We start from the raw sequence: 20,932 nt of genomic DNA, 5'->3' as shown, positions 1-20,932 counted from the left end.
TTCGTTCATTCATTTTCTACTGCTTATCCTCACAAGGGTCGCGGGGGTGCTGGAGCCTATCCCAGCTGTCTTGGGGCGAGAGGCGAGGTACACCCTGGACTGGTGGCCAGAAAACCCACGCATGCAAACTCCACACAGAGATGGCCGAGGGTAGAATTGAACTCCGGTTTCCTGGCTGTGAGCGCTGCGTGCTAACCACCAGGCCATCGTGCAGCCCACTTTGTAACATAATAAGAAAAATAATTTTAGTAGCATAGATGAGATATTAAAGATAAAATATGTCATCAAATTATGGGGAATAAAACAAAAACAGGGCTGCATGGCGGAAGAGTGGTTAGCGTGCAGGCCTCACAGCTAAAAGACCCGAGTTTGATTCCACCCTCGGGCATCCTCCCCCATTCCAAAAACATGCTAGGTTAATTGGCCACTCCAAATTGTCCATAGGTATGAATGTTGGTGGGAATGGTTGTTTCACCAGTGCAGGTCAGGCTCCAGCACCCCCCCCCCGACCCTCGTGAGGATAAGCGCTAGAAAATGAATGAATGAAAAAGTTCCATTCCAAGAATAAAGTCAAGCTCAGGGTAACCCTGCTTTATTATATTACTGTATTTATTGTAGGCTTGTCAAATGGTTAAACATTTTAATCAAATTAACCACAGCTTACAAATTAATCATGATTAATCAACATTTGCAACTGCTTGTGAAATATACCCTTTTTATTGTATTTTTGGAACAAAAAGCATTTTGCATATTCAGTGTTTTGAGTGTAGATATATTTTCCGGGATTTCCGAGCGTTCTTAAATGCAGAAAAATGTACTTCCAGATTTAAAGAGTTCTGATAGTCAGTGATAAGAACGTTGTCTTTATTTACATCACACATAGATTCATAATAAAAATGATGTGATGTTCCGTGCCCCTGAAAGTCTACATAAACAAATGTTTAAATTGTATCGAATCAAATGAACATTGTATCGCAGCGTTACGTTGTCAAAATGTATCATTTCTTAATCGTATGTTAGCCCGTGGATCTAGAGGCGTATGGAATGATATTGTGTTTTGTGGGATGCACTGTGTGTCATAGTGGCCTCTCGCCCACCCACCTGCCGAGCGGCCCCATGTAGTTCCCAGGGAACACCCCCATCTTGCCGCTATGCATGGAGGTGCCCTTGAACCAGCCGTCCTGACAGCGCTCCAGCACCACAAACATCTCCCCCTTCCTCAGCTCCAGTTCATCCTCCTTGCGGGGGGTGTAGGGGAACATGGCCACATACCTGAGGTCACATCACACAAATAGGACATCTTCATCATCATCATCATCATCTAGCTGCATGTCATTCTGAAGAGGGGTGTCAAAGCTTGGGGCCACTGTTGTTTACGTACCTGTGAGACAAATGGGGGTGGGGGGTGCAGGAAATGTGGGTATGTAACAAACAGCGTTGGTAGAACTCACACTGTGGGTCTTTGTCTCCCGCTTTGGTCGCTAATGCTGGGGGAGGGCCTCTGTCCCGCTGCCAGTGAATATGCCGCACCTCCGCCTGACGACTGTGGGGGAGGAGGTGGGGGTGGCGGGAGGGCATCCTGCAGAAAATAAGAAAAGACTCATTAGAAATGATTGTCTATTCTTGTTTGGCGTGGTGGGGGGAGACACAAATATAAAATATAAATTCAGCACACAGCAGCAGCATAGAGAGAGTTTGCCATCACTAATCATGGCAGACTTGGTGAGAGCCCCCATCGACAACAACAACATTTTAATTGACATCCCCAGGCAGAGAATAACACTGCTGTATCTAAATTCAGCATAGTTCTCAAGTAAAATAACGGTCGTTGCAAAGTTCGAGACCAAGTTTGGGACAGCTGCCAGCATCAGACGGTTGCAAAAACAGGCCAATCTTGAGGCTGTACTGTAAATAGCCTGTGCCATCCATCTCGCTTGATGGTGGGCTCCACGGATCCTGGCTCCTGGCTCCATCCTCCCAGGTAGACAAGGAGTTCCAGATAGTCCTCCCTTGGGTGGGCTCTGTCGTGGGTGATTTTCCTGAGGAAGTCTATCATCGTCAGCCTCTGTGATTCGCTAGACTCATTCAGGGAACATTCTTGGCTGAGGGTACTGACAGACGTCTCGTGAAGGAAGTCCCAATTATCTTGGAATCTTGGGACCTGGGAGAGAACTGAGGGAAACAAAGTGTTTGTCTTTTGGATGATAAAAGTTTATTCTTTGTGATGAGAGATGCTGCCGATGATAAAAAGATATTCAAAGAGCTTTACGCTGGCAAGGGGAAGCCACAGGTAAAAAGTGTGTCCACGGAATTGACATCCCTTCAGAAATGTGTGAATGAGGGCATCACGGATTACATTATCCGTGCAGAGACCGCCATCACAGCGGACAGCGTGATGAAAGTAAAAGGAATAGATAATTCAAACCTTGTGGCCAACAAGGCCACAAAGCTGTGGATTTGAAAGTCAGCCGCTGGTGAGACAGTAGCGCCATTTTTGTAAAATTGCCACGCACACCACAAAATGTCAGTGGAGAAAGCAGAATAAAGTGAAGCAAGCAGTGGATGAGGACCACAAGTGGAGCCGGTGGAATGAAGGTGAAGGGCCTCATGATCGACCCGGGAGCAAAAAAAGCATATCGTCACAGACAATTGGAGGATTTGTACCCAAGTTTTAAGCCCCAGAGCCATATATTGGAGGTGGCTGACATAGTGAGGGTGAGCGGTGTAGCGCAGAAGAAAAGCACTGCCAAAGGTCCTAATGTGGATGGGCTTCACACCCCATCATTTTCTCAGGACATCCTTTCAGTCAATGCTGCCAGATGTACGCCAGATGTAATGGGACACACACCTTCCAAACTCATCAGACCACAGAGTATTTTCCCAAACGTCTTGGGCATCAATTGAAACAAGCCTTAATGTTCCTTTTGTTTGTGGTTTGGGTCTTGGAACTTACCACAAAGGTCAGACAGGACTTACTGTCTTATCAAAATGCATACAACAGCAGATCAATCAATCAATCCAACTTTATTTGTAGAGCATTTTTCATACATAGAATGTAGCACAAAGTGCTTTACATGTTAGAAAAGAAAGACAACAACAAGACACATATACAAACACACACTTGCACATACACCGACACACACACACACATAAGAAGATTGTTTGCCTGAGTACAGAGGAACCAGTTCAGGAAACGCTGCCATCTGCGCTGGGGGCTGCCCACAGCCCAGGCCATAATGACGCAACTCGCGCCCACCACACAACAGGTAGGCAGGGGAACCACAGCGCTGCAGTGGGGCACCGCCACAGAGCTCCCAGCCACCCCAGTCAGGACACAGCCAAGTCAACAACAGAGCACACACCAGCTGAGAGGCCATGGCTAATGACCAGATCCAGAGTGTGTCCCCTGGTATGAGTTGGCCGTGTGACGTGTTGAGTAAAATCCATGCAGCTGAGGAGGTTTAAAAACTCTTTGGACATGTGATCTGATGGATTGTCTATGTGTAAATTAAAATCACCGGATATAATGATAATGATAATTGTGGCATGAATTATTCATAAAAAATCCGACATATCACTGATAAAAGCAGCATCATATTTTGGTGGTCTGTAGATTGTGATGCAGAGAATGGAGAGGCTGCTAAAAACAAAAGCATGGTGCTCAAAGGTGGTGTACTGATCAAAACAATGTTTATTGGTCTAAGTGAATCATTGATTATTGCTGCGGTACCACCACCCTTCCTGACACTTCTCACAGAAAATGTGAAGTTAAAATTTGGTGGGGAGGCCTCAGTGAGAACAACTGGTGCATCTGTACCCAGCCATGTTTCAGTTAAAAATAAACAATCGATTTTATCATCTAAAACAGGGGTGCTCACACTTTTTCAGCATGCGAGCTACTTTTAAAATGACCGAGTCAAAATGATCTACCCACTACAAAAATGCAAAACATCTATTTATTTTCAAATGTATTGAGGATTATTTGTACGTACAATGTATGTTGATGTACCTTACATAACCAAACGAGCCAATATTGCAAAACACACATAATTAACTATTAACATTTTTTGTAATTACCTGAGTTTACTTTGATGACTTGCACTGAATTGAATCAGCCAGGGATGCATAGTCCGGACAGTAGCTGCTAATAGCCAGGTTAGCCAGGCAAACGCACTTCGAAAAAGACATTGTGAAAAAAAAGTCCACCTCCCATTCCGTATGGAAGTGATATGTTTTTGCCTTTTTACTTGGTCCAGCTACTTCACTCATTTTAGTGACCATAAACTTTAGCGAGGGCTTAAAATCTTAAAATCAATTTGTCGACTAGCTTAGCACTTTGCATCGTTGTTTACGCATGAGCGGTGACCTAAAGGTCAAAATTCAGTTGTCATCTGACTGGTTGTCCTGTATGTCAATCAAGTAACGGAGATGGATGATAGGCTGACATCGTAAGTTCTGCTGCACTTAGAGACGTTGTTTGATTTGATTGGTCACCCAAAGGGCAACATTCAGTTGTCATCTGAATGGCTGCCCTGTATATCAATCAAGTGACGGCACTGATGCTAGGATGATATTTTTTTAATGTCACGCCGCGATCGACCAGTACCACCTCCGCGATCAACCGGTAGATCGTGATCGACTTAATGAGCACCCCTGGTCTAAAACTAGGTCATTAATAAAGAAAGATTTATTAAAAAGGGAGCGAACATTAAAAAGAGCCATGTTGATGGTGACAGGTGGCTTATTGTGTAAAGAGGTTGAATGCTAGTGTTTCGGGAGAGGTCTTAGGTTATTGTATTGTACACCATGGTGGTGTCTGGTGTGTTGAAGAAGTGTTATGTAACGGAAATGGGTGAAATGTTGGTGTGAATTGGTCCATGTCTGGTATTGTATGTCAGATGGGTAGTGGTGGAACATGATGCGTAGGAGCATGGACCTGGAGGACATCAGTCACTGATGGACGGATCAGTTATTAGAGGTTTGGGGAGATTGGCGTGCTGTACACCGTATGTCAGGTTGGCGGATAGCATGCGGGCACCTGATCGGTTAAGGTGACGTCCATCTGCCCCAAACAGATGCCGTCTCTCCCAAAAAATTGTCTATAAAACCGACATGGCGAGTGTTAAAAGCAGAGGAAAGCCAAGTGTTGAGGCTAAGCAGCCTGCTGAAACTGCCCATCTCTCTGCTACAGGTGGGGGTGGATGCATACAAGGTTTTAAGAAAATGGTTTTAAGTCCCGTATTAAAAGTTCCAACTGCTGCCTTACGAGGTCATTATGTCCTGCGTGGATAATAATCCTTTTCGCGTGGGGATGCACGCTGAGAATGTCTGGGATTTTCCCTGTGATGTCCATGACGGTAGCGCCGGGGAACGACAGGGTGAAAGCCCCCCTTATGTGGACATACGTCACGATGGAGACCCCAATGACGATAGTTGTGGGAACATCCGCTTGATCTCCAGGGGGGCATGCCAGCTCAGCCGCCCCGACACCCACACTAGGAGGGAAGGCTGTGGTGTTCGTCAACGGGGCCATGATGTCTGTGACCGTAGAAACAGGCGCAGATCCCTGGTACGGGTACCCGGCCGCCAGCTTCTCGCTCACGGACAAAGCCGCATACTTATTCAAGAGCGACAAGCACGAGGAAGACGATGCCCCGCCATGCGTCCCGCTCGAGGGCCTCTGCCGCCTGCGGACAACCACTTCGGTCCAGGGGTCCCCTTCTTAGGAGTTGAGCAGGCAGGTCACTGACAACTGTGATGTTCTGTGGTGCGGGCTCACCGGTTACTAAGGACTCTAGCCAGTTGGATAGCGTTGGCAGACAAGATCCGATGGTGGTCAGCATGGAATCTTTCCTCTTTCATTCTTTCAATGGCCGCGAGAAGGTCAGCAATCCTTTTGTTTGCCTTTTTTAATAATAGCTCCACTTCCAGCGAGTCAGAGCCTGATGTTGGCATGGCGAGTGTAGCTAGCCTAGCCTCCAGGCAGCGTGAGCGGTCTAAGTTAGCACTTGGAGAGATTTGCTAGCTAGCTAGCTAACACAGAGCTAGGTCCTGGTTAGCACTTGGAAGATCACCAGTTGCACGTCTGATGTCGTACGCCAATGGGATGAAAAGTAACAGTTGCTAAGCAACCTTACAAACGAACGATGTTCGATGCAATCAGTACGCCGCGTCTACTCACACGTCTCCTCAAAGTCCAGATTCACTCCTCCGGATTCACTGTACACGCATCAATATGGCATCATCAGCATCGCCAATCAGGGTGGGAACCTCTGGGTACCTCACGATACAACACGCGATACAAGGCTCACCATAACAGTTACCTCACCGTATGGCGATACAGCGATTATTGATATATTGTTCAAGAAATAAATCTACGATAATCTACGACACTAATATTGAAGAGAAAAACAGATACTCTATCATGAAAAAAATAAACACGGTTTGTTGTGGCACAACCTGCGGAAATATTTTGGTGCAGAATTTCTGTGAACAAAAGTGTCTTCTTAACACACCCTTGTAATGCAACATTCCAAAACCAGTGCTTCAATTATTTTTCGTCATGCCCCCCTGATTCAAAATACTAGAGAAAGTGATAATATTTATTCTTTTATCTGAACTTGAAACTGAAAGCAGGAAACTGCAACAAAATGGAGAGCATACAAGCGTCAAGAGTCAAATTGCATGTTGAGTACTAGACATGAGTACATATTGGTAGGTCGGCATTGAAATGAAGCCTCTTGCACTCAGCCACAGTGGTGTCGCAAGATCTTGCAAGATTAAAACATGACAAGATTTCTCATGGGTACTAGGCCTGGACAATAAGAGATGATAAATGGCATGATAAAAAAACGACTCGCATCCATACAGGCAAAAGAGAGTTCACTCTGTGCATTGCTTTCAGCCCCTTGGTGCGTTCCATAAAACAACAGCATGAACGGAGTAAGCCCTTTTTACCAGTTAGAGTGTCTCTGTCTTGGTGGATGGAGACGGGGCTGCTAGCATACATGCGGAGTGCAGAGGAGTAGTAACGTAGTAATGGGTAATTGCCACATATTTTTTTATTGTACCTAAAATCTCATACATCGTATAAAGTCTCGTACATCATCCCAGCTCATGAACCGAGTCACACAAGTAATAATAGGGTGTTAAGGGTGACACAACGGCCATGATATATGAATGAATGTATTTTTCATAAACTGCCAATTTTGCGACTTGGCAGCACGAAGTGGTGCGGGATGAGTGTAGCACAATAATATTCCATTTGTTTTTACAATATGGCAAGGGTCTGTAACGGAGTAGATGCATTGCATACAGTTGCCAGCTTGCATACAGTGGTGAAGATACAATGCTGTAGAAATAAACATGACTTGATGAATAGTTAGACCTACCAGCACAATGGGCGTGTAGCTTGTCTCCGAAGGAAAGGTGAAGACCGTTGCCGTGGTAATGGGACTACTCGGGGGCGGGGTCACAATCAGTCCGCTTGTGCAAATGTGTACCTTTCAACAAAGAAGACAGACGTGAGCTCTCGTTCAGACAGCCTTTCACTCGGCTGTCACGGCCTGCCATGTTTCCTCCCGTCGAGGTGCCGAGTGGCTTGTCGTGCACGACCGGCCATGTAGGTGGAGGTGGCGGTGTTGCGAGTTGCGAGGTCACGCTCACTCCCTCTCTCCACTCAAGACTGCACCCAGCCGCACTTTTTTTTGCCCATCATCCACAATCCTTACATGAGACATGAGCACACGCCTTTCACTCTTCTGTGTGTGCTAGCATGAGGCAGCTAACAATACAGTGTACCTCCAACAAGGTTTTTGGGTTTTATTTTAGGAACGCTCCAGTCGGGGTTTCATGCTGCCGATTCTAGTATCGATCATCCATGAGTGAGATCAGCCAAACTCATGGATTAACTACATTTTCCAGTTTATTCCACTTTAAGTGTAATTGCTCAAGGGCACAATACGTTCGCTGATAATCTTCTGCCTCGGTTCATTGTTAATCTTTTGGCAACGTTTGCCAATACTCTTCTGGCTGCACATGTTTATACTCTTGTGGTTACGTTTGCAGGTACTCTTCTCACTATGTTAACTCTTTTGGCTATGTTCATTGCTATTCTTCTGGCTAGGTTAGCTGCTACTTTTTTGGCTACGTTCACTGATATTCTTCGAGCTATGTTTGCTTATACTCTTTTGGTAACGTTTCTCAACACTCTTTTAGATACATTTGCTTGTACTCCTGTGGCTATGTTCACTGGTACTCTTTTAGCTATGTTTGCTGGTACTCTTTTAGCTAGGTTAGCTGATACTCTTTTAGCTAGGTTAGCTGATACTCTTTTAGCTCGGTTTGCTGATACTCTTTTAGCTAGGTTTGCTGATACTCTTCTGACTATGTGCACCCCTACTTATTTGGCTACGTTTGCTCATACTCTTCTACCTACGCTAGCTAAGTTTGCTGATGAATCCTTTGGCAACGTTTGCTTATACTCTCCTAATTAGGCTAGCTGATACTCTTTCGACTACATTTGCTGATACTATTCTAGCTAGGTTTTCTGATAGCTATGTTCCCTCTTACTCATTGGCAATGTTCGTTGATATTCTTTTGGCTATGTTGGCTGATTTTCTTTTGGGAACATTTGCTGATATTCTTTTGGCTATTCACTGATATTCTTGCAGCTATGTTTTTTGAGAACATTTGCTGCTGATCTTTTGTCTTCGCTTGCCGCCGACAAGCTGTCAACAGATGTTTTTCCATTTCAGTCCAAATTGTGCAGCTGAGCTCAGACAAATCGAGTGTGAGTGCATCCGACCGTCTCCAAAACCTGTGGCGGCTGGCGAGCGTAAAGCAGCTGTGAGTCGCCGTCATGCGTGGTTGGCTGCGGGGAAACCTCGGGCAGATGTTTTTACATGCACGCATGATCTCCAATGCTTTGCTGGAGCAACATTGCTGCTTGCTATCATGGGGGTGTTGTGATTGGCCAGAAGGAAGAGCGTAAAAGACAAAGAAAACAGTCAAAAACATTATGAGAAAGTCCAGCGTCTTGAGTGACTTGTCAATGACTATGCAATACCAAAGAGTGCCATCTCGAGGGTCAGCTTGTATTATGCTTCCATGACAAGCATCTTACCTGCGAAGGCGCGCTGCAGGAAAGACCCCCGCTCATCTCTCCGATACGAGCGGCGGCCGTGGGGTTGCTGGAGCTGATGAGGACCGGGCCGCTAATCTCCATGGAGTGGCGCTGCGGGGGAGGGGCCAGCACGGGCTTGTGGGACATCGTGAGAGAGGTAAAGGAATGTCGCTTCTTGCTGTTCTTCTTGTCCTGCTGGGCGCCGTTGCTCTGGGGCCCCGACGAGGCTCCCTCGCCAGACTCGCCATTGGGGTCGGAGGGCTTGTCCGACTCGATGAGCTGCCGTGCCGCTGAGTTGAACTGAGGAGGGGGGATGAAGGGACATTGCAGGGGCTGGTGGTGAGAATTGAGCTGATTGTATAAAGACCCTGTCCTAATCCATCAGACATTGTATCCAGCCAGGGCCACATGGTGACAAATCTGACATTATGGAAGATATGCTGACAAGTTTTGTTCCTCATAATAAACTGCTCCAAAAAAATCAAGGGAACACTTCAAGTCAATCACACTTCTGTGAAATCAAACAATCTACTTAGGAAGCAACACAGATTTCCCATGGTGGACAGCAAGACCGCCCTAATACATTTGATTCGGCCTCTACGATAAAATACATTTGATTTGCTTTGATACATTTTGGTGATTATGTTGTGGGACTCCGGAAGCAGGCAGGCCAAACGGCACGCAACTTTGGCGGTTGTCGAGACAACCGTAGTGGGAGGAATTCGGTGAGGCCATGGAGCACGAGTTTCGGTCGGCCTCGAAGAGGATCTGGCAAACCGTCCGGCGCCTCAGAAAAGGGAAGCAGTGCCCGGTCTACAGTGTTTACAGTGGGGATGGGGATGAGGTATCTGGAGTGGTCAAAACGCTCCTCAGTGGCAAAGCTCCGGGGGTGGACGAGTTCCACCCAGAATTCCTCAAGGCTCTGGATGTTGAAGGACTGTCTTGGCTGACACGTCTCTTCAACATTGCGTGGAAGTCGGGAACAGTACCTTTGGATTGGCAGACCGGGGTAGTGGTCCTCCTCTGGAAAGGTGACCGGAGGGTGTGTTCCAACTATAGGGGATCACACTCCGCAGCCTCCCTGGGAAAGTCTATTCCAGGGTGCTGGAAAGAATGGTACGACCGTTGGTCGAACCTTTGTTACAAGAGGTCCAATGCGGTTTTATTCCTGGTTGTGGAACACTGGACCAGCTCTACACCCTCACGAGGGTGCTTGAGGGTGCATGGGAGTTTGCCCAACCAGTCTACATGTGCTTTGTAGACCTGGAAAAGGCATTTGACAGTGTCCCTTGTGGCGTCCTTTGGGGGGTGCTCCGGGATTACGGGATTGGTACGCGCTACCACGTGCTATCCAGTAGTTCCAGTAGTAAGTCGAGCCTGTTTCCGGTAAACGTTGGCCTCCGCCAAGGCTGCACTTTGTCATCGATTCTGTTCACAATTTTCATGGAGAGAATTTCTAGGCGCAGCCAAGGTGTTGTGGTGTTCGGGGCCTTCTCATCTCATCTCTGCTATTTGCAGCGTTTACTGGGACGGTTTGCATCTGAGTGTGAAGCGTCTGGGATGAGACTCAGTACCTGCAAATCAGAGGCCATGGTTCTCAGTCGGAAAAGGGTGGAGTGCTCCCTCTGGGTTGGGAATGAGGTCCTTCCCCAGGTGGAGGAGTTTAAGTATCTCGGGGTCTTGTTCACGAGTGAGGGAAAGTGGGAGCGTGAGGTCGACAGACGGCAGTAATGTGGTCGCTGTGCCGGACCGTCGTGGTGAAAAGAGAGCTGAGCCAGAAGGCAAAGCTCTCAATTTACCGGTGGATCTATGTTCCCACCCTCACCTATGGTCATGAGCTTTGGGTCATGACCGAAAGAATGAGATTTCGGATACAGGCGGTTGAAATGAGTTTCCTCCGTAGGGTAGCTGGATTCACCCTAAGAGATAGGGTGAGGAGCTCAGCCATCCGGGAGGGGCTCAGAGTAGAGCCGCTTCTCCTTCACATCGAGAGGAGTCAGTTGAGGTGGCTCGGGCATCTAGTCCGGATGCCTCCCGGACGCCTCCCTGGTGAGGTGTTCCGGGCATGCCCAGCCGGGAAAAGGCAGACCGAGGACACGCTGGAGGGATTATGTCTCACAGCTGGCCTGGGAACGTCTTGGTGTGCTCCCGGTGGAGCTGGAGGAGGTGGCCGGGAACCGGGAAGTCTGGGCTTCCCTACTGCTGCCCCCGCGACCCGGACCCGGATAAGTGGAGGAAAATGGATGGATGGATGTTGTGAGCACATTCAAGTATTGATAGAAAATTTCATTCATTCAGATCTTGGATGTGTTATTTTAGTGTTCCCTTTTATTTTTTTGAGCAGTGTCATTTCTCAAATTGACAAAATGTGTATTTTTTCTTGAACATTTCAACGGCATGCTCATAAAATGGCATCATTTTTCCTCTTAATATTGCAGCTTTGACATTGAATGAATGCATTGATTAAAAAAATTCTTAATTTATTATTTAAATTAATTACATTTTAAATCAATTATTAATTTGAATGAATTTACAATGTAATCATGTAACAAACAAATTTATTTTAAAGTAATTTACAATGTTGACAAGCTAATATAAGAATAAAAAAACAGGACAAAATCACATGAAATATGTGAAAATGGCATTTTAAACGATGAAAAAACAATTAGTGAAATAATGATTAATTATTGAGAACTACTGTAGACACAATTCACACATGATCTCAAATGACGGAAGTAACAAAAGTGTGGATATTTGGATTTTAAGAATGGATTTTGGAGGATGAGGAGCTGGTATCGGACGTATGGATCCCCACATCACTAAGATGTCCGCACAGTAAACGGAGACTTGGAAGTCAAATGAGGCTGAGGCGGTCCACTCCCTGCTGCAGCTCCCACGTCACAAAGCCCCAAAGGAACACAGTTTGATGTGCTGCTATTTCCGAGCTTGCCACTTCAAATCATCCAGAAATAAAACTTGAAAGCCACCTACTCTCTGACCTGGATCTCAGCACACTTGCACGCTCGAGAACAGTTTCCTTACCTCCACGTAAGTGATGGGGAAAATTCCAATTTTATCTCCCAGCATTCCCTCGGCCCAGTTTTCATCCACTCTGCGGATCACAGTGAGAATGTCATCCTGAAAGAGAGGACGTGAAAGAACATCCTTTATGCTCCAGGAACAAATAACGAGGCTCTTTAAGATGCTCTTTCCTTCCCGCTGATGTGTCATGTGTCTAACCCTTCATGACGCCCCATCTTGCCCTACGTGGCATGCCTTAATTACTGCCCATCATCAAGCAGCCAAGGAAAATGTCATTCATCATCATTATGCTGCCTTTCTTTGCATCACCTTGGAGAAAGGCAAGCAGTCCTTGTCTGCCTCCTTGTCTTTGAGCTCAAAGTCGTACAGGGCCTTGCACTGGGGTGGCGGCTGCGGCAGCGGCTTGATGACCTGCACAAAGTTGGTGGGGAAAAAGCCGTGGGCCCCTCCCATCTCGCCATGGTACCAGTTCTCGTCCACCTGCCGGCGCAGGATGATGATGTCACCCTTGCTGAACTTGAGGTCGCCCGGCTCCTTGCCGTCGTAGTTGTAGAGCGCCTTGGCACACGGCAGCTGGGGAACACCCTGGAAATACATCACACCAACGTCACCCAAGACCACATTAGCTTTGCTGTTTTACCAGTGCTATTATAGCAACAACTTATTTCCAGATGCATTTAAGAATTACTTCTTCTCCTAGTGTGGCACAGGGGGCATTTGAAGCTTGCAGCATATTGTAAAAGTCCGGAAAAAAATAACAGCAAAAATGGGAAAATCAGCAGTCAGCTGCAGCAATCAATCCGTTCCAGACATCCAAAACACATTTTACAGACAATACAGTGGTACCTTGGTTCATTGGTTTTGCGTCATATTACATTATTTTGGCTAAAGTTTTACCTTGACTTCCACATCTGACCTCTGCATAGCATTCGGTTTGTTTACATCACCATGTGGGATCACATGGCCAAAACAAAATGCAATGTGGGCCGCGGGCGCCATTTTAAGACAACATATATCAGAGTTGTAGAGAGATACATTTTGAGTAGTTACTGAGGAACTCATGAAGAGCTAATGAGTAGTGGTTAGGGTTAGGGTTACTTCTGTAATTGTGTGTACCTTATTGTAAAGTGTTACCACATGATTTGACAAAAATACAAAAGAAAACTACAAACAATTATTTGTAATTTTTGGAAAATGAGGTTGGTGGAAAAAGTAATAATTGAACTTGAATAAAGACAAAATATCGTAGGAATAAAGTCATGATGACAAAAAGAACATTTAAAAGAAGAAAGTTGAAAGTGGTGAATGGTTGTTTGTCTATATGTGCCCCGTGATTGGCTGGCCACCAGTCCAGGGTATGCTCCGCCTCTCGCCCCAAGACAGCTGGGATAGGCTCTAGCACCCCCTCGACCCACGTGAGGATACGCGGTAGAAAATGAATGAATGAATGAAGTTGAAAGAGTTGGGGAAAATGATAAAAAAACACAGCTGTACTTTGAGAGTACAGCAAGTTCAAACATTGAGAGAGGAAAAGGCTCAGTTTTATGAGAATTAACTTGTAATATCATGAAAAAAAATGTCAATTTATCATTCATTTGGTAGCACAGAGTTGAAGTATTAAAGAAAAAAAATTGCTATTTCGTAAAGTTGTAATATTACCCCCCCCCAAAAACAAATAACTAAATAAATAATTACTAATCATTGTCAATTTTGTCAAATTAAGTTGCGGAAAAAGTCCTAATATTTCAAGAAGAAAATGTGTGAAGATTACACGTTTGTTGTAAAAATGTCTTTCCTCAATAGAATACAACATTTTTCTTTAGAAAAAAATGACCTTTTTTCCTCACAATATCCCTACATTATTCTGGTACCTTTTACTGGTTAGATTACTACTTTTCATCTCTTAATATTTTGACTTTATTCTTGTCAAATGACTGAATCTATTCCATATTTGCTGCTGCTGCTTTTTTATTTGTAGTTTTCTTGTTAAATGATATTTTGGGCCAATAAAAAATAGCGGTGGGCTGCAAATGGCCCCTGCACAGCATGTCGGACACCTCTGGTTTAAGGACACCAGCTTAAGCAAGTGAAGAAGAACAGGCTATGACGGGTCTGAGGGCGGAAGAAGATACTAAAAGAGAAGTCACAGATAGGGAAATATTCTGTATGTGGGATATGAAACGAGTTTGTGGAAGAAACAAAAGCATTTCAGAGAGTTGCATGCTGAGCAACAACAAATTTTGATAAATAAAGAATTGATGCCCAGTGAAGGACCCCCTCCATGAAGGTTTTGTACATTACCCCCCAAGCCTGAAAGGGCCATTGAGAGGATGACAATCCACGGAAAGAGGGCGGAGCCAGTGGGGGGTAAGCAGGCAAGGGAAGCATCAATGTCCTCCATTGAGGGTGGGTGTCGATGAGGGGGGCTCCCCTCCTCCACTGCTGGACATTCTAAGCAGTGATGTGAATCCCAAACAGCAGCATCATCTTGGACAGTGGCGGAGAGAGCCAGGGAGGCAGGGAGGGAGCCAGGGGCTGAAGAATAAGCCTGGAACACTGGACTCTGGCTGCAGGCTAATGAAGCCTTTGGAGGAGAATGAGAAAGGGGAGAACGGGCGCTGATGGTGAGCCGGTCTGACGTTACCTTGCTGCACCATCACACGGGTACACAGGCAGCACAAGCAATGAGCCTCCTTTCAGGCCCGGCAGGGACAACCCGTGAGGAAATTGCAAATGGGAGCAAATGACAAAAAGCCCTTGTGAGGACACGCTAAACAATATGAAATGTCTGTGGTTACATAATTGCCTGTGATGAGCGCACATTGTCTGCTCTACTGCTAACAATTACACCATGAGATTGAGGCCCTATCCACACGGAAACGTTCCTGAGATATATAAATGTGTGTATATATATATATATATATATACATATACATACACACACACACACACACACAAATTTGGGTGTCTATATAAATACATATATATGTACAAATTTGGGTGTCTGGAATGGATTTATTGGCTTTAATGTGGAGCCAATAAATCCATTCCAGACACCCATGTGTGGAGTTTGCATGTGTGGGTTTTCTCCGGGTACTCAGGTTTCCTCCCCCATTCCAAAAACATGCTAGGTTAATTGGCCATTACAAATTGTCCATAGGTATGAATGTGAGTGTGAATGGTTGTTTGTCTATATGTGCCCTGTGATTGGCTGGCCACCAGTCCAGGGTGGACCCCGCCTGACATTCTGCCTGTCTCATTTTACATCCGTAACACTCATTTCTGCTTTGAACAACAACACATACAGTTAGGTCCATATATATTTGGACACTGACACAAGTTTTTTTTTACCCTTTTACTGAAATTTTCTCCAAAGATGGTGATGGACATAGACATAAAGTGCCGACGCTCAGCTTTCATTTGAGCGTATCCACATTCAAATTGGGTCTAGGAGTTCCAGCTCTTTAACATCGGCCACCCTCTTTTTAAAGGGACCAAAAGTATTTGGACAATTGACCAAAAGGCCATTTCATGGTCATGTTTGGGCAATTCATTCATTATTTCGCTATAAATTAAGCAGATAAAAGGCCTGGAATTGATCTGAGGTGTGGTGTTTGCATTCAGAAGATTTTGCTGTGAAGACAACAGACAACATGCGGTCAAAGGAGCTCTCCATGCAGGTGAAGCAAGCCATCCTTGGGCTGTGAGAACAGAAAAACCCATTGGAGAAATGGCTAATATTAGGAGTGGCAAAATCTATAGTTTGGTACATCCCGAGAAAGAAAGCAGGCACTGGTCAACTCAGCAACGCAAAAAGACCTGGACGTCCACGGAAGACAATGGTGGTAGATGATGGCAGAATCATTTCCATGGTGAAGAGAATCCCCTTCACAACAGCCAGTGACGTGAACACCACTCTCCAGGAGGTAGGCGTATCAATATCCAAGTCTACCATAAAGAGAAGACTGCACTAAAGTAAATACAGAGGGTTCACTGCAAGGTACAGGCCGCTCATAAGTCTGAAGAATAGAAAGGGTAGATTGGACTTTGCTGAGAAAGGTCTAAAAAAGCCAGAATGTTTCTGGAAGAACATTCTTTGGACTGGTGAAACCAAGATCAACCTCTACCAGAATGATGGCAAGAAAAAAGTATGGTGAAAGCTTGGAACAGCTCATGACCCAAAGCACACTACGTCCTCGGTAAAACACAGGGGAGGCAGTGTGATGGCTTGGGCCTGCATGGCTGCCAATTGCACTGGGTCACTAGTGTTTATTGATAATGTGACACAGGACAGAAGCAGCCGGATGAATTCTGCGGTGTTCAGAGACATTCTACCTGCTCAGATCCAGTCAAATTCAGCCAAATTGATTGGGTGGGGTTCATAATACAGATGGACAATGACCCAAAACATACAGCAAAAGCAACCCAGGGGTTTATTAAAGCAGTGGAATATTCTTGAATGGCCAAGTCAGTCACCTGATCTCAACCCAATTGAGCATGCATTTCACTTGTTAAAGACTAAACTTAGGACAGAAAGGCCCACAAACAAACAGCAAACGAAAGCTGCTGCAGTCAAGGCCTGGCAGAGCATTGGAATGGAGGAATGTTGCGTTTGGTGATGTCCACGAGTTCAAGACTTCAAGAAGTCATTGCCAGCTAAGTATTAGAAATGAACATTTAGTTTTCAGTTATTTAACTTGTCCAATTACTTTTGAGCCTTTTGCGCTTTAATTCCTGGCATTTTTATGCAATGTTTTTGTTCAACCCGCTAAATTAAAGCTGAAAGTCTGCACTTGAAGTACATCTGAACTGTGTCATTTCAAATACATTGTGGTAGTGTACAGTACCAAAAATATTAAAACTTTATTTCTTTATGGACCTAACTGTACATATTTACACTGTAGCATGCTCACGGCATCTAGAGTCAAACAAAGCACACTGTTCCGCGACGTCACCGCCACCAGCTTTTTTTAAAAATTGGTTGTAGAATGTTGATATTTGGTATATATATATATGAATATATATATATATATTTGATATTTTTTCTTGTTTTTTTATTCTGAGCTATTTTTAATGTAATCAAATGTATCGGTTTGAAGTCATAATTCACTAATTTCGACCTAATAATTATGGATGCGGCGTAATTATGCAAAGAACTATCGAGTCAACCGCTGATGACATATCGATGGGCGACGGAGCCGAACCAATGCAGTCTGATTTCACTTCCAGCCTCCTTCGTATTAGCGTTGTAGCTTTCCTTTCTCTGCTGCTCTCTGTACTATTCTGGAACAGCAGTTGGCAAACACACCTCTCAAGTCGTACAAGAGGAGTGGCTGATCCTCTGGCCCACCCAGACCAGCCAGAGGCCCGGCCAGGTAAAGCATCTAATGCACACAAAGGGGAGAAGGCTAAGCATCCCATAATATAGGACCCTCATGCGTGTCTGCAGGCAGTATAAAACACTTTCCTTTTGCAGGCTAATCCTTTGCTTACTCGACATAACCGTGTAAACGTCAAGAATGTTTTGATAGACTTCATCTCTCCAGACAAAAATCCCCACGTAGGTAACTCCTGCTTGTACACATGGAGCCCCCACCTCAGGAAGGCTTTGATCATCTTCCAGGGCCCAGGTTCCCATGGGCCCCCCTCAACTTCAGCTCAAGTTGCTGGCAGTGTGAGATGAATGGGTTCTTTGCATACACGAGACCCAGCCAGAGTCTCAGGGCACCGGCGAGGCCCGTTATCTGCTTGCGGGCACGAGGCCTGTGATAATAATAAACGAATGATTTCATCACACAATAAATGTCCAATGGTGTCAGCACCTTGGCAACGACATCAACGGAGTGTGTCTCTGTCTGGATGGGTGGAGGGTAAGGACAGACCGATACATCGGCCGGCCGATATATCGGGCCGATATTTGCATTCTTTACTTGAATCGGTATCGGCCGATGCACGCATGGGTTTGCCGATGTATTTCTCCGCCACATGATTTACAGACAGCCATCCGACTTTTAAAGCAGAGATCAATTTTTATTTCACAAGTTAAAGGATAAGCTTGCTTTTTACACCATAACAGCCCATCATGTTTCACTGGGTGACCGCTAGGCATAACAGTTTAAGTCATGGTGTGACGACAAGAAATCCCAAAAACATCACATACCAACGCAACAGACGAATAAAAGCACTCTCACTAGTTGAGCAGAACAAGAATGAACAACTATGCAACTTTAACTACAAACCGACAAACTATTTACATCGACGGTGCCGTAAAGCACGCTGGGAACCAGGAAGTGCTCACAGCGACGCTACAATATAGGATAGTTTGTGGGTCTGAAAACCAGGAATGCTGCTGACTGCTTCATCTCTAAAAGTGCCTAAAGTGCCATGAGTGTCATGTAGCAGAAATTGTATATTGCGATATATTGTTGGTATTTCTTCTGTCAAAGTTGACATTTTCTTGAACGTATCCTTTTAATTCTATTAACATGCACACATCCTGTTTGACCGTCGGTGCCACACCACAGTTTGGGTCAACGCAGCAGTAGATGTAGACTGTTAGGACACCTTATGGAGAAGGTGGAGCACTGCTGGCCTTTTTTTAAAAATTGTCATTTATACAGTGGTACCTTGGTATACCACCAATGAGTGTTTTTGAGGTACAAGCTGTCTCTTGGCTGATTTTCTGCTTTGAACTACAAGATAAATTTGAGCTACGAGCTGCTAGTTAGCAGCAGGCATAGCTGAGGACAGCTATTTGGGGGCTTATGTCAATGTGTTGACTGAAGACGAGAATGGATGTAAATAGCATTCACAGCAATAGCATTAGCTCAATAAGGTCATCAGATCTGACCTTATCTTACCATGCCCACATAGTATTAGCATTTGTGACCAAATTGGAAGGGTACAAATACGGTATAGTAGTCTCTGCAGCGAGGAAGACATTTAGATGGTGTGTTCAAGGATCGCCAAACACAGCTGGACAAGTCATCACTTGCATTAAACAAAAACCCAAATATTTTTTCATCAATGCTCCTGTCTTAGCTTTACACAATATTTTCTTTACTGTAAGAGGAGTGAAATGGCTGTTTGGACAGCAAGAAGAAGAGTTTCCAGGTCTTGGTGAAAACCTCCCCTCCTCTCACATCCGGGCTTCCATCTGGCCTCCTGACAACTGCGAGTGCTTTTTGTAGAGACTCATTGGCCGTGTGAGTGTAAACACAAACAAGCGCAGGGAGTGCTTGTACAGCAACGTACTCGGCCAAGCTTGAATGCGCTGATTGATTCCATCTCCCAGCAGAAGCAAAGTGCCGTGTTTCCTCTAATGGCAGACAATACCGCTACAGCTGTAATGTACACCTTTCTGCTCCAACGTGAAGCTCGACCAACACATGTTGGTACCAGATGTCACGGAGGAGGACATCACAGCACCGACTGGCAACACCTGTGCTGTTTTTCCTTTCAGTGGAAAACACCAGGCGTCAGCAAGGAAAAGTCATCATTTTTACGAGAATAACGTCTTAATATTATGAGAAGGAATAACCTCATTTTACTAGCATTTTGAGTGGGAAATTGAATGAAAACAGAGTGGTGATATTATGACAAACAGCCTTTTCACCTACATAGATGACAAAGCTGAGATTTTTCAATTTCTTACAAAATATCCAAGTGGCATCTTTTCACTATGTGGCCTTCGCTGGTCTTGTAATATTATTATTTTATTCCCATATTATCACTTTTTTTGCCCTTGCCAAATTCACAACTTTATTTTCTTTGTTTCTCAAAATAGTAAGACCTAAAATAAAAATATTTTCTTTGATATTTAAACACTATTTCACCCAAAGTAAGCTGGGAAAGGCTCCAGCATACCCTGCAACCCCAATGAGGAATGTGGGTGGGAATAGTTGTTTGTCTATATGTGCCCTGTGATTGGCTGGCCACCAGTCCAGGGTATACTCCGCCTCTCGCCCAAAGACAGCTGGGATAGGCTCCAGCATCCCCGCGACCCTCGTGAGGATAGAAAATGAACGGTAGAAAATGAATGAATGAATGATGTTATATTTCCTCACAACATCGCTGCTGTTTTGTTTGACTTTCAGTTTTCTGGTTAAATGATATTTTTGCATGTATTGTCAGCCAATAAAAAACAGCTGTGGGCTGCAAATGGCCCCTGGGCGGTTGCAATATTATGAAAACAATAAAATTATGGAAAAAAATCTCAGTAACATTATTCAGTACCATAGAATTCATTCATTCATTCATTTTCTACCGCTTTTTCCTCACCCTGGACTGGTGGCCAGCCAATCACAGGGCACATATAGACAAACAACTATTCCCACCCACATTCCTCATTGGGGTTGCAGGGTATGCTGGAGCCTTTCCCAGCTTACTTTACATTCACACTCACATTCATACCTATGGACAATTTGAAGTCGCCAATTAGCCTAGCATGTTTTTAGAATGTGGGAGGAAACCGGAGTACCCGGAGAAAACCCACGCATGCACGGGGAGAACATGCAAACTCCACACAGAGATGGCCGAGGGTGGATACCATAGAATTGAAACGTGTTATTTTTTTAAACACATGTCATTTAAGACAGTCGTAATATAAAAATATGCAAAATGAAGTTGCCATGGTTTGGAAAAAATATGACAATAAAGCCAAAATATTATAGAAATAATTCATAGTATTGCAGGAACAAAATTTACAAGCATTCAAGAAGAAAAGGAAAAAATCTGTACATAATAATATACTTATAAACCTACTAT

General features: G+C 44.8%; 1 protein-coding gene across 1 annotated transcript in view; it reads right to left on the bottom strand.

The window, feature by feature from the left end:
* sh3rf1 (SH3 domain containing ring finger 1) overlaps nt 1-20,932 on the bottom strand; it is a 46,483-nt gene that overhangs the window by 5,814 nt on the left and 19,737 nt on the right. The window contains exons 3-8 of the mRNA XM_078790348.1: nt 12,476-12,751; nt 12,167-12,262; nt 9,125-9,424; nt 7,392-7,502; nt 1,452-1,579; nt 1,102-1,272 (exon numbers count right to left, since the gene is read on the bottom strand). Of these exons, the coding sequence (XP_078646474.1) occupies nt 1,102-1,272; nt 1,452-1,579; nt 7,392-7,502; nt 9,125-9,424; nt 12,167-12,262; nt 12,476-12,751 (1,082 nt within the window). The remainder of the gene's footprint in view (nt 1-1,101; nt 1,273-1,451; nt 1,580-7,391; nt 7,503-9,124; nt 9,425-12,166; nt 12,263-12,475; nt 12,752-20,932) is intronic.

The sequence above is a fragment of the Doryrhamphus excisus genome, linkage group LG4 (genome assembly GCF_037039965.1).
Source record: "Doryrhamphus excisus strain RoL-2023G ecotype Guam linkage group LG4, RoL_Dexc_Guam_v1.1, whole genome shotgun sequence".
Classification (NCBI taxonomy): domain Eukaryota; kingdom Metazoa; phylum Chordata; class Actinopteri; order Syngnathiformes; family Syngnathidae; genus Doryrhamphus; species Doryrhamphus excisus.
The sequence above is the reverse complement of the archived record's forward strand: the minus strand, read 5'-3'. Positions and strand labels throughout refer to the sequence as shown.